At 39.0% G+C, this 13,372-nt stretch overlaps 1 protein-coding gene across 6 annotated transcripts in view; it reads left to right on the top strand.

The window, feature by feature from the left end:
* The first annotated feature begins 468 nt into the window (after positions 1-468).
* Positions 469-13,372, top strand: part of cep44 (centrosomal protein 44) — a 36,204-nt gene continuing 23,300 nt past the window's right edge. For 3 of the 6 annotated variants that reach the window (XR_002276698.1, XM_020621430.1, XM_020621434.1), the window contains exons 1-7: positions 539-629; positions 871-968; positions 3,335-3,482; positions 4,040-4,177; positions 4,812-4,886; positions 5,986-6,138; positions 10,283-10,414. Coding sequence is in view for 5 of the 6 variants with exons in the window: in XM_020621430.1 (XP_020477086.1) it covers positions 877-968; positions 3,335-3,482; positions 4,040-4,177; positions 4,812-4,886; positions 5,986-6,138; positions 10,283-10,414 (738 nt within the window). In the remaining variant the exon portion in view is untranslated. The other 3 variants (XM_020621431.1, XM_020621432.1, XM_020621433.1) reach the window with 3 other exon arrangements.

Raw genomic sequence — 13,372 nt, 5'->3', positions numbered from 1 at the left:
ACAAATAATAGCAATAATATACATATGTTGGATCAAATTTGATTCAAAGATCACCAACATGTAAACCACAAACATGAAGTTAACAAACCATCAAACATGGTTCAAAAAAGCTGGAACTCTTTATAAGGTGTGTGATAATCAGTTCATCATTTATGCCATTTGGAAACAGACTATTGAGTTTTTAAATCCATTTTGCCTCCAGTTTTAACAATGCATTTTCCATATCACCTCCATGGCTTCTTGGATGGATAATATGAATAGCAATACACTTTATATCTTTTTCTGGTTCTTTTCCATAAAATGGCAAGCTATTGGTGACTTAGTATCATACCTCAAATGGGACTAGTGTGTCCAACAAATATTTTATTTAAAAATTACATGAAAAGAGTGTTATCATTTATTCATTATCCCCAAATAACGCACTCCTTACCAATTGGTGACGGTAATACACCAATTCGTTGTTTGCCAACCGCCAATACATCTCAGAAGAAGAAGAACAGCCAATCGTGCTTTGTGTTGTTGATCACCCGGCAGAAACAAAACTAGGTACACAAAAGTAATAGCTACGGTTAGCTATAAAGAAATCGCATTTGAGTTATACCTTATATCACTGGGACAGAAGAGTGACTGTAGGTTAATATTCTTATACGACCTAATTTTTTCAGAAAAGTAGTTAGGATTATAGCGTCGTGGAGCTCCGCGTTTATCTGATTTGTGTTTCCATAGCGGGCATGTTTGTAACATTATTAACACGTAAGCTGACTGTGAAGTCGGTTAAAATATGTAGTTAGACAATATTTTGTTACATAAGCCAGCTAAACGAAATGAACGCTAGCCGTTTAGGTTGGTATTTCTCTCTCTTGATTACAGTTAAAGATGGTGTCTACTGGAGATGTCCAAGGTTGTCTGCGTAAACTGGAAACTCTACTGCGGGTGATCAAGTATCCAGGATGTGTCGACTATAACGGGTAACTTAACCTTACACCATTATACTGCCAGTAACGCTATCATCTGACAACAATTTAATAATAAGACAACACGCTTAAAAGCTCAGTAACGCTACTCAAACTCACATTCACCAGTAACTATAGCCAGTGGTAGAAACACTAATATTTGACTAACTCAGTATTAACGTTAAAAGGTAGTTCAAATAACAGCCAGTATAAAACTTTACATTAATCTAATTTCACCTCAGTAGATTTTGCCTTAAAACTCGTAGGGAACTTTGACAGTGTGACTTGTTAGATGATTAGTCCATACTGTATGTCAGTAGTCAGTCAGTAGGATTCTTGCAAAAAATGAAAGGCGTGTCTAACAAGAGACTTAAAGGCTCTTATGACTTAAATATGTCCTTGTTGCCCTTGTGTAATGCAAAGAAATGCAAATGCACGTGATCCACAGTTAGCCACATTAACCTTTTGTTTCCAAAAGGAATTACAGTTTTATATTTGTTGTCTCATTTTTTCCCTGTTGTGGCTTTACTGACTGTTTCATTAATCTTCCGCATCGAAACCTATCAACAAACAACATCTAGTCCAGATTCATTCAGATGAGCTTGAGACCAAAATTACCTATCCAGTCCTCTGAGATCATAAAGCTGGGTGGTCTTATAAACATTTCTGTATTTCCTCCTGTCTGAGATGAGAGGGGGAAAATTATATTTCAAAATATTAACCTGAGCAAATACAAACCTCAATTCCAATGAAGTTGGGACATTGTGTAAAACGTAAATAAAAACAGAATACAATGACTTGCAAATCCTTTTAGACCCATTTTTAATCGAATACACCACAAAGACCAGATATTTAATGTGCAAACTGATAAACTTTGTTTTCTGCAAATGTATGTCACTTTTGGCTTTTTCCCGTTAGGCGTTGCCAGAGTGAATGTCATAATGATGATTCATATGTTGACATTTGGCACGTGTTTTACGCTGGATGACCTTCCTGACCCAACCCTGACTCGAACCCAGGCTGCAGCGGCATAAGCGCTGCGCCTTAACCACTAATCTATTGGGGAACCTTCATTTTTTGCAAATATTCACTCATTTTGAATTTGATGCCTGCAACACCTTCCAAAAGAGCTGAGACGGGGGCAAACAAACACAAACAAAAGACAACAAAGACTGGGAAAGCTGAGGAATGCTCAAAAAATACTACCTGTTTGGAACATTCCACAGGTGAACAAGTTTATTGGAAACAGCTGAGTGTCATGATAAGGTATAAAAGGAGCATCCCAAAAGGGGAAGAGTCATTCACAAGCAAAGATGGGGCGCGGTTCACCACTTTGAACAAATAGTCCAACAGTTTAAGAGCAACGTTTCTCAACGTACAATTGCAAGGAATTTAGGTATGTCATCATTTACAGTCCATAATATCATCAAAAGATTCAGAGAATCCAGTGAAATCTCTGCACGTAAGTGGCAAGGCCGTAAACCAGTACTGAATGCTCATGACCTTCGATCCCTCAGGCAGCACTGCATTAAAAACAGACATCATTCTGTAAAGGATATTACCATGTGGGCTCAGGAACACTTCAGAAAACCATTGTCAGTTAACACAGTTCGTCGCGACATCTACAAGTGCAAGTTAAAACTCTACCATGCAAAGCGAAAGCCATACATCAACACCCAGAAATGCTGCTACGAAATCTGGGACCGAGCTCATCTGAGATGGACTGATGCAAAGTGGCAAAGTGTGCTGTGGTCTGACGAGTCCATATTTCAAATAGTTTTTGGAAATCATTGACGTTGTGTCCTCTGGGCTAAAGAGGAAAAGATTGTTATCATTGCAAACTTCAAAAGCCAGCATCTGTGATGGTATGGGCGTGTGTTAGTGCCCATGGGTAACCTGCACATCTGTGAAGGCACCATTAATGCTGAAAAGTACATACAGGTTTTGGAGCAAAATATGCTGCCACCCAAGTGACATCTTTTTCAGGGACGTCCCTGCTTATTTCAGCAAGACAGTGCCAATCAGAACAAATTTTAAGTTCCAAAATTATTAAAAGCAGTTTATGCAACATTGGCATTTAGCTCATGTAAATTAATTGTCGCGAATTGAATCCAATCAAAATTGACTTGAATCTAGAGGTCAGGATCAATATCCAGTCATATGGTACAGTACAAAGTAACGTTAAAAATCATTCTTAGATTTGGTAGCTTCTGAATATTAATAGGGGAATGTTAAAAATCATTCTTAGATTTGGTAGCTTCTGAATGTGACTGTCATATTAATAGGGACAACTATTTATAACTGTACAGTATGCAGATGTTATATCAGTCTGTTTTCTCAACTGCAGTTTTTCTCAGTCTTGCACATGGTTTCTCCACCAGCCTTTCCAAAGGAGACCCCTCAGCTTTTCTACCAATAGTGAGCTTCACCCTCACCTCCTTCTCATCCCCTTTTGCTGAGCAACTAATGGCGGCTGGACTGGAGCTGTCTGGCAAAACTGACCTGCGATTCACTGATGTCCTCTATAAGGTACAGTAATGCAGAGACGCATGACAGTTGGGTTTTCTCATGTGCACAAATAGACCTCTTTAACTGTAGGAACCTACCAACCCATAACTAATATTATACCATTTGTCACGGGTTCTGCTTTTGTTTCCACTGCCCCTCTGCCTGCTTTGGAGGCAAGTTCCTGGAGCAAAATTTTGGCACTGCACAGGAGGTGGTATGAAATAAAGTTTCAGGAACGTGTTGGGTGCTTGCACAGCTGTTGCCTGTGATTGGTTAAATGGCGGGGTCCTCATGTCTCACGTATAACATTACATCGATGGTGTGTGAACACACAGTCACTGATTTAGTACTAAAATGGGGACTTCACTCATACTGGTATAGAGGTAAAATGGGAGTTGATGTAAAAGGGGTAAAAATGCAGTGGACCATGTCCGCCTGTACTTGTATGGGAAGCTCCAGGCACCTCAGTGACTATTACACTATTAGTAATGTACAGTGAATTTTTACATCATGCTCACAATTAATCTGCTAGCCTGTAGTGGTCTGTTCAATTGTGTGTGTGTGTTTTCTGTGTCTAGGTTCTGCGAGACATTTTCCAATATAAACCTGTACTGACCAAGCAGCAGTTTCTCCAGTGGGGTTTCGCTCAAAGGAAAATCTCTGTCATCTGTGACATCATTAATTTGGTCCTTCAGAAACATAACCAACTGAAGAAGGTACAAGAGCCTTTTAATGACTTATTTGTGTTGATATGCTTCCATGTATGTCTTTAATGCCTTTGCATAATCATAACATAAAAGGGGGAAAACATTTCTGCCTTTTATAATAGGACAATCTGAGATTTTGGATCTTAAAATCATTTAAATACTCAGTTGACCAGTTCTATTTGGTGACACTAAATTAATGTTACAAACTAAAGTAACTAATAATCATATCAGTCAATGTGCAAAAGCTGCAGTAAACCTCATCTTAACATCTACCCTCCACATCAGGCTAATTAGTAAGTAGGGCTGCAGTAGAAAGGGCTGTCCCATTACCTGTACTGATAACACAATAATTTAATGAACTACATGTTAGAGCTATATTATAAATTACCTGTAACAATTTAAAGCTGTGTACTGCTTTTAAATTACTGAGTATATGATTCAAAAATAAGATTATTTATTGGGTATAAGTAGTGTCATGGTCACAGGTTGTCATTTATCATTACTGAATGGTTGTCAATCTTAAAAGGAAGGGTCTTCGCTAATATGAGCTTGACATAATAAAGTAGCAGAAAAACAACACTTAACAAACAGCAGTTCTGTAAAGATGCCAGTAAAATTGCCAACAGAATCATGTATTTTACAGCCCAGAGTCAGACGTGTGACCTTACACCAGGATGAGAGAGGAGAAACTCATCCAATACTGAGTGATGCAGATTCTGTAAGTATAGTGTACGTGTACAGTGCAATACCACTACCAATAGTATAGAGTATCATATAGTATTTCACACCACTCAGTGGTCCAGATAACACAGTACATGAGGTATAGCTGTGGCTTTGAACATTTTTTAGCATGTGACCTCTAAAATGGAGTAGTGTCTAAAACCCCAGTCACAGAGGTGCATATGCACAGCTCATTCTCATTTCCAGGGCTTCAGATACTGATGCTTTGTTAGTTGCCTTTCATATCTCGTACAGACAGTAATGGGTACCTTTGGCGTCCATAAGAGATGCCCAGGGTTTTCAATAGAGAACAGTGTTAACCCTCGAACGGCAGTATTTGATCCCACATTTATGGACAACATCAGATTTTACTATGAGAGTTTGGTGTGTGACATTGCTTTTTAATCAATGTGTTTTAAATTAAACCACAAGTTTTACCTAAATGTCTCCATGTACTTTTGGTGCCTATACCTAACCACAGAGTTTTAATGGCAAAATCTAAGCATGTAGTTTTAGTGCCTAAAGCCACATTGATTACTGTCATTTTGTGAAGTACCTTTGGCATTTCATACTTACCATTAGTGGGCTAACAGTGTTCTGTAATGAAAACCCTGTGTGTGTCTCACATGGACATCAAAGGTACCCTTTACCGTCAGTATGAGATGCCAAGTATGTGACAAAGCCTCAGTGTTTGACAAACACAACAAACAGTATTTGACATCAAAAAATATTATTCCTTTTTGAGTGGTTTCATTTAATGAACAGAGTGAGTGTGGAGCCTCAAACTACAGATTGTCAGTAGTGCATATTCTATACAATTTAAAGAATAAAATATAAAGTGACTTTTTTGTTTGTTTTTTCAAGAATGCACATGTCTATCTAGAATGTAGTGGTACATGGTCAAAAGCACGTTACAGCTATGTTTATGAAATATACAGAAACTTCAACCAGGAGGTCAAGAGGCGTTAGCACCCCTAATAATTAGTCTTATAGGAAGGTGCTGACTGTTGACAGTAAGGTGTGATGAGTCAGACAGGTGAATGATTAGGTATATGAATCAATTAATAATAATAATATGCGATTTTATGCTGTTTCAGGTGTCCGAGAGGCTGAATGATGTAAACTGCATAGAAACTCCTTCCACCTTTCCCACAAACTCCTCTAATAATGAAGTATACTCCTCCAGTTCTCTTGAAAATGGGACCATGGAGCTGACAGGAAGGAATGAGGATAAGGATAACCTTCTTCATGTAAATAATGACAAATTAGTATACAGACTAAGCAATTCTTATAATTGATTTGGTAGTTAATAGATTCAGTATAGTAAATATTCAGACCAGCTTGCCAATAGTAGTGACAAGATTTAAGTAAAAAAGGACTGTGGTTATTACCACTTTCAGAAAGATGGATATACTGGGGATTATTTTACTGTATGTGTGTTTAACCATTAGTAAAGAGGGTGTTAGTAGAAACTGATATGTTTATACACTGCTCAAAAAAATAAAGGGAACACATCAGATCTAGGATGTCTTATGTTGTGTTCCCTTTATTTTTTTGAGCAGTATAGTTAAAGTCCCTTTGCAGTTTTCACCATAACATAGATTCTGCAGTGATTCTCTCTGTGTATTGATTTTTGCCACGACAATGTGCTGCAGGCCTTGCCACATCTGTCCGGAGTCAGCAGTAGAATAGAAGCCATTCAGCTTCTCCCTGTACTGCCTCTTGGCTCCTGTGATGGCTTTCCTCAGTCCATACTTTGCAGCTTTGTACTCGGTCTCATTGACTGAACTGAATGCATGAGAGTGAGCACGTAGCATGTGGCGTACCTGACCAAGGCCTCTGGTTGGGAAACTTCCTGACCTGTACAGTGGGCACGATGTTGTCAACACAAGTGCTGTATGCTGACAGAAAAGTCCTCCAAGGTAGCTGTAGCTTTAAACACATCACAGTCTGTCCTGGCAAAACAGTCCTGCAGGATGCCTTCAGTCTCGGGGGTCCAGAGTTTAACTTGTTTTGTGACAGGTTTTTTTTTTGTTTCAGTCTTTGTAAGCTGGATACAGGAACAAAGAAATGTGGTCCGAGTGTCCGAAGTGGGGGCGGGGTGCAACCCTGTATGTACCCCGTATGTTACTGTAAACATGATCCAGTGTTCTTGTCCTGGGTGGGAATGTCTACATATTGGTAGTATTTGGGGAGTACAGTCTGTGGATTGCACTGGTTAAAGTCACCAGTGATGATAAAAACAGCATCAGGATGGGCAGTCTCTAACGTGCTGATGACATCGTGGAGTTTGCCAAGAGCTGCCAAGGAATTAGCTCTTGGTGCTAAATACTGTATATTCCAGCCAGGATCACTGCTGAATTATTTTGGTACTGTAAACAGTACCAAAAGACTGACGTGACAATTGTGCATTGCACAAAAAGCAGAAAACACACGAAAGAGAAAAAAAAAGCCGGTATTCAAGAGCAGAACCAGCAAACACGTCTGCCTCAGTCGGCACCATGATTAACATTTAATGTTTTTTTTCTTGCATGTAACAGCACAGACATTTCAGGTATGCCATTTTCAGTGTGCAGAAGTCATTTAGCTTTCTAGTTGAGTCACTTTCACTTTTCAGACATGCACTGAACCCTGAAATTATCTAGACGTTACCTGGAGGAGCTGTATGTAAGAATGCAAATGTCTGAGTCATAAGCATAAGCATAAACTTCAGTGCCAAGTATTATCAAAAATACAAGCAATCTGACTCCAGCCCAACAGCCCCTGATGTGCACAACAATAAAAACAGAATAAATACAGAATATACAGGGTTATTCAAAAAGAATGAACTGATTTCATTACGCATTGCTTCAGTTCTCAAGCATCGTCATGGAATGAGTCAGTGACCATTTGACAGAGGAGTTATCTAAGTTGATTGTGAGTAGAATATGTGTGGCTTGGCTGGAGTTTTGTATTACTTTTCCTAAATAAAATATTGCGTAATGAAATCGGTTCATTCTTTTTGAATAACCCTGTATACAAGTTAAAAGAGTCAGTTCACCCAGTTGGCATTAAGCATATCCAGGGTAGCTGCGGGTCCTTAAAAAGTCTTAAAATATCTTAAATACAGTTTTACTAATAAAAGGCCTTGAAAAGTATTACATTGTCTTACATTCAGATTGGATGGGTCTAAAATGTTTTTTAGTCACTTCACTGCATGGATTTCTCTTGTCTGCCACACCAAAGCTGACCAAAGGAGAAGAATTGCTTATTATTTGTAAGAATTGTTAATAATGCAGTTTAGCTGGGCTCCAGACTGCGAGCAATCAGTCACATTTTGTGGCTACATTTATTTTTCAAAGGGTGCACTGGGTGCGACCACAAAATGAACAGATTATGCATGAACGACTGCTCTCACTGTAGAAATTGTGGACAAATGTAACAATCTCTGTGATACTGTCATCGCAACATTTCTGTCATGTGCCAGTTTCATGGGCAGAAACTTCTAAAATATCAAACGTGCCAATCCACACTGACTCCGAGACACACACATCATCCCTGGACCCTTTGGTTACACTTTGAGTCTATTTTTTTCTTTCGTGCATTTGAAGTCACAGACTGCTGTTCAATCAGGTAGATCACCTGTTAGTGTATTTATGTGTTGGAAACTTTAATTAATAACCTACATGAAGATGATTTTTGTCCACTAGATTTCTGCTGTTGGTCAGCGTGGTGAAGCTTGTGCTGTCCTCCTGCTGACAGACAGCTGTTCTGACTAGAGACGCTGCACAGAGGTCTGAGTCAGCGTGGACTGAACAGATCAAAGTTGCGCATATACCACTCACATTTAGTGAAGTCCCGGTTTAAAGATGATAGTGGCTAAAACAAACCGTCTAGTCCTTTTTTATGTAGTAGCCCTAAAATGAGCTGGAACTAGCCAGGCGAGTGAGAGAGGGGAACTGTGCATGAAGTCCAACACAGACAGTGCCAAAGAACAGAAATTCTTCTTCAGAAATATAATGGGCTACAAATAAATCATGTACACATACGGCAAAGCAGGTGCGCAATTCATCTGTTATACGTCAGTTGAAATATAATCACCTAATCATCTTCATCATCATAGTTATAATCAGTGTCATCGTTATCATCAGACTACTAGGCTGTAGAGCACTAAAATGACTAGCCTAAAAAAGAGAGGTGGAAACTTGTTCTGGAAGTGATTTTCCCATTTACTGTGATACATAAGTGATACACTCTCTCTTAATTTCATTATATACAGTATTTAAGCTATGCACATTGGATGGTAAGGGTATTTAAAATAATTTGCAAAAAATACAGATTCTTTTACATTATGTTGTAAAACAGAGGTGGTGCCACCAAAATCTGGCACTGGTGCCATCAAGTCCCTCAGCCCCATATGAAATATTAATCTGTTTAGGATAATTATGGTTTTTGTGTTCTCACAAACACATCTGGACAATGCTATTTTTTTCCAGACAAGGCCATCTTTTTTTGACAATTTTTGTAAAAAATTTTTTTACATTACTTTTCATTTTGAACTGACATCAGTGTGTTTACTTTAAAAGAGGACATTTTTACTTTTGGTATTTCCATTGCAAGTTTGGTCTTAAATTTAATTTAAAGTGAAATTAAAATGGTCTTAAGTTTAATTTGTGTATAGCTGTTGACAAACTGAGATTTTTACCTTGCCAGCTCCCTAGTACAAAGTCCCTCACATGCAAACTCCACAGAGAAATCTTGGTTGGCTGGGACTCGAACCCAGAACCTTCTTGCTGTGAGGCGGCAGCACTAACCACTGTGCTGCCCACACATAAACCACACAGTGCATTTCCAGTAGGTGAGAATGTGCCTGACACAGACTGTCTCCTGTTGTGTGTTACATGTGTGAAAGGGCAACTCTGGACAATGTCCAGGCCTAATTGCATGGGCATTGTCCAGAGTTCATATGTGAAAATGGCAATAGGGTTTCAATCAAATCATTACTGACAGGTGTGCCAAATAGTTACTTGAAATAACTATGTGTCAGAAGATCTGCCTGTCTAGAAAGGTGTGCCAAATAGTTACTTGAAATAACCATGTGTCAGAAGATCTGCCTGTCAGGATCTTCTAAAGACTACCTACTAGATGTAATCTAGTCATCCAGCCACACAATCTCATACACAGAACTACATCCAAAGTAAACAGAAGTTACAAATCATTATTTTATATGGTACATAACAATGAAAACAGCAGGCAAACCCATCATAAATCATTGTAGTGCAAAACTAAATACTAAGGACATTAAAGAAATGTTAAAACCTTAAAAGGCCATAAGTTCTGAGACCCACTGGATTCACCTCAGATCTCAAACACATCCCCAGTATTACATATATAACTGTAATTTATGCCTTTCAGTGGTCAGAAGTGGAAGGAAGGCTGTCAGCACTGGAAGCTCAAGTACAGGGCCTTGCATCTGGGTTGGACAGGCTCAGCAGTACCCTGGAGAAATGTGTGGTGGAACTAGCGAGAAGGAGAAACACAGACAAGGTCGGTAAGACATACTCTACACCTTTAAAGTGCCCATAGCATGCTCATTTTGCTTGTTTCCAGCCATTTAATGTTTAACTTGGGTACCTATAGATTAGCTTGGCATCCCTCATAACTCCAAATAGTCTGTAATTACTGTATTTCAGAATGATAAAACCAGAGAGCCTCTTCCTGCTGCTGGTGTTGTCGCAAGTGAATGTCAACAAACCATGACGGCATTAATTAATTTGAATTTTTCCTCCATAGATACGTAGGTAAACAACGGTATATGTACCAATGAAAAGAGATGTGTAACACTCCAAACAAAGCTTTAAACCCCATATTTACACTGGCATAATGCAGACATAGTAACTTCTCCAGCCTTACAACAATTCTCGTTAATGTTACAGAAACAAGGCATTAACAGACATGCAGCATCTCTTTTTAAATTTACCATTAAGTCCCACCAAGTAGTGGAAACATCACTCCCTTTCAAGTAGCGCCAAGGTCGGTAAATCCAACCAGTGGTTGCTGCATCTTCCCCAGCATGACCACACACAGTCCCAGAGTAATGAAATTAATTCCAATGTGTACCATAGTGCCGAAAGTAACATCATGAGTCATTAATCCTCTCAGCAACACATCACATGTAGCAGACACACTGGCCTAGGGGGCTTCACAGGCCAGCTGCTTGTAGGTTAGACCCAGTCAGGTAAAACAGCGAGTCCCAGTACAGGAACATTCCCGGGCATGCAGTAACCTCAGACCCTGTGTTTTTCTCCACATATTCTGGTCACAGTGCAGCAGCAGAAGGGAAAATAGATCCACAAAGCCACTGCAGTCGAAAAATTCCGCATTTATAATAGCACCCGTGGATGTCAGGCAAGCTCACATGAATGCACAACTGCCTGGAGATTATGACCATTCAAAGAAATCCTTGAACTATCACATGATACTTTTTGTTCGAAAAAAAGTCTCATGAGCGAGAATTTGCGAGATGTGTATTAACCGAGTTGCTTCTGCATAGAAGTACTGGAAAATACAGTGCTGTGAAACAGTATTTGTCCCCTTCCTGGTTTCTTATTTTCTGGCATATATGTCACACAGATCGTCAAACAAATTTAAATATTCGACAAAGATAACCCAAGTAAACACAAAATGCAGTTTTTAAGTGATGACTTTATTTATTAAGGGAAAAAAGCTATCCAAACCTACGTGGCCTTGTGTGAAAAAGTAATTGCGCCCCCTTGTTAAATCATGAATTTACTCTGGTTAATCACATTTTTTGGAAAGCTGAGTTCAGTTTCAGTAGTGACACCCAGGCCTGACTACTGCCAGACCTGTTGAATCAAGAAATCACTTGAATAGAACCTGTCTGACAAAGTGAAGTAGGCCAAAAGATCTCAAAAAGCAAGAAATCATGCCACGATCCAAAGAAATTCAGGAACACATGAGAAACAAAGTAATTGACATCTATCAGTCTGGAAAGGGTTACAGAGTCATTTCTAAAGCTTTGGGACTCCAGCGAACCACAGTGAGAGCCATTAGCCACAAATGGAGAAAATATGGAACAGTGGTGAACCTCCCCAGGAGTGGCCGGCCTACAAAAATTACCCCAAGAGCACAGCAGCGACTCATCCAAGAGGTCACAAAAGAACCCACAACAACATCTTAAAGAACTGCAGGCCTCACTTGCCTCAGTTGAGGTCAGTGTTCATGACTCAACCATAAGAAACAGAATGGGCAAAAATGGCATCCAAGGCGAAAACCACGGCTGACCAAAAATGACATAAAGGCGTGTCTCACTTTTGCCAAAGAACATCTTGATGATCCCCAAGAGTTTTGGGAAAATATTCTGTGGACTGACGAGACAAAAGTTGAACTGTTTGGAAGGTGTGCGTCCTGCTACATCTGGCGTAAAAGTAACACAGCAGTTCAGAGAAAGAACATCATACCAACAGTCAAATATCGTCGTGGTAGTGTGATGGTCTGGGGCTGCTTTGCTGCTTCAGGACCTGGACGACTTGCTATGATTGATGGAACCATGAATTCTGCTCTCTACCAAAAAATCCTGAATGACAATGTCTCACCATCAGTTCGTGACCTCAAGCGCACTTGGGTTCTGCAGCAGGACAATGATCCAAAACACACCAGCAAGTCCACCCCTGAATGGCTTAAAAAACAAAATAAAGGTTTTGGAGTGGCCTAGTCAAAGTCTGGACTTGAATCCAATTAAGATGCTGTGGCATGACCTTAAAAAGGCAGTTCATGCTCAAGAACCTTCCAATGTGGCTGAATTAAAACAATTCTGCAGAGAAGAGTGGGCCAAAATTCCTCCACAGCTTGACTGCAGTTGTTGCTGTTATTAGATTTGATTTTTTGATTTGATTTGATTTATTCTTTCAAGCATGTAAAGACAGTTTATATGTCAACACACATAATTTTACACATATCCAACAAATAATAATCCAATATCAATTTGCTTATACCTAGTACATGCTTGAATGGAGTAGGAAGAAGTCAGACTTATCCAGTCCTACCCCATGACATCATCTTACATCATTGGTTTGCAAGCAGTAACTCTACATAAATAATTCTCTTCTACACCACACAAGTAATATACTAAAAAATTATAACAGAGTGTTAACATTCTTACATAATTACATTCTTAAATAATTATCTTCTACACCACACAAGTAATATACTAAAGAATTATTACAGAGTATTAACATTCTTACCCCACACCTACAATGTTCCATCTAATTATTCATTAAGCCTGTTCTTGCATATATCTTGATTGACACATACCTTTATATTTATGTTTAAACTTGTCAATTCTATTACTATTTTTTATGTCCACACTTAAATTATTCCATAGTTTTACCCCACTTATAGAAATACAAAATCTTTTTTTGGTTGTACGTATAGCATGAATTTTTAAATTTAACTGACCCCTTAAATTGTATCCCCCTTCCCTTT

This window comes from Monopterus albus, unplaced genomic scaffold (assembly GCF_001952655.1).
Source record: "Monopterus albus unplaced genomic scaffold, M_albus_1.0 scaffold260.1, whole genome shotgun sequence".
Classification (NCBI taxonomy): domain Eukaryota; kingdom Metazoa; phylum Chordata; class Actinopteri; order Synbranchiformes; family Synbranchidae; genus Monopterus; species Monopterus albus.
The sequence above is the reverse complement of the archived record's forward strand: the minus strand, read 5'-3'. Positions and strand labels throughout refer to the sequence as shown.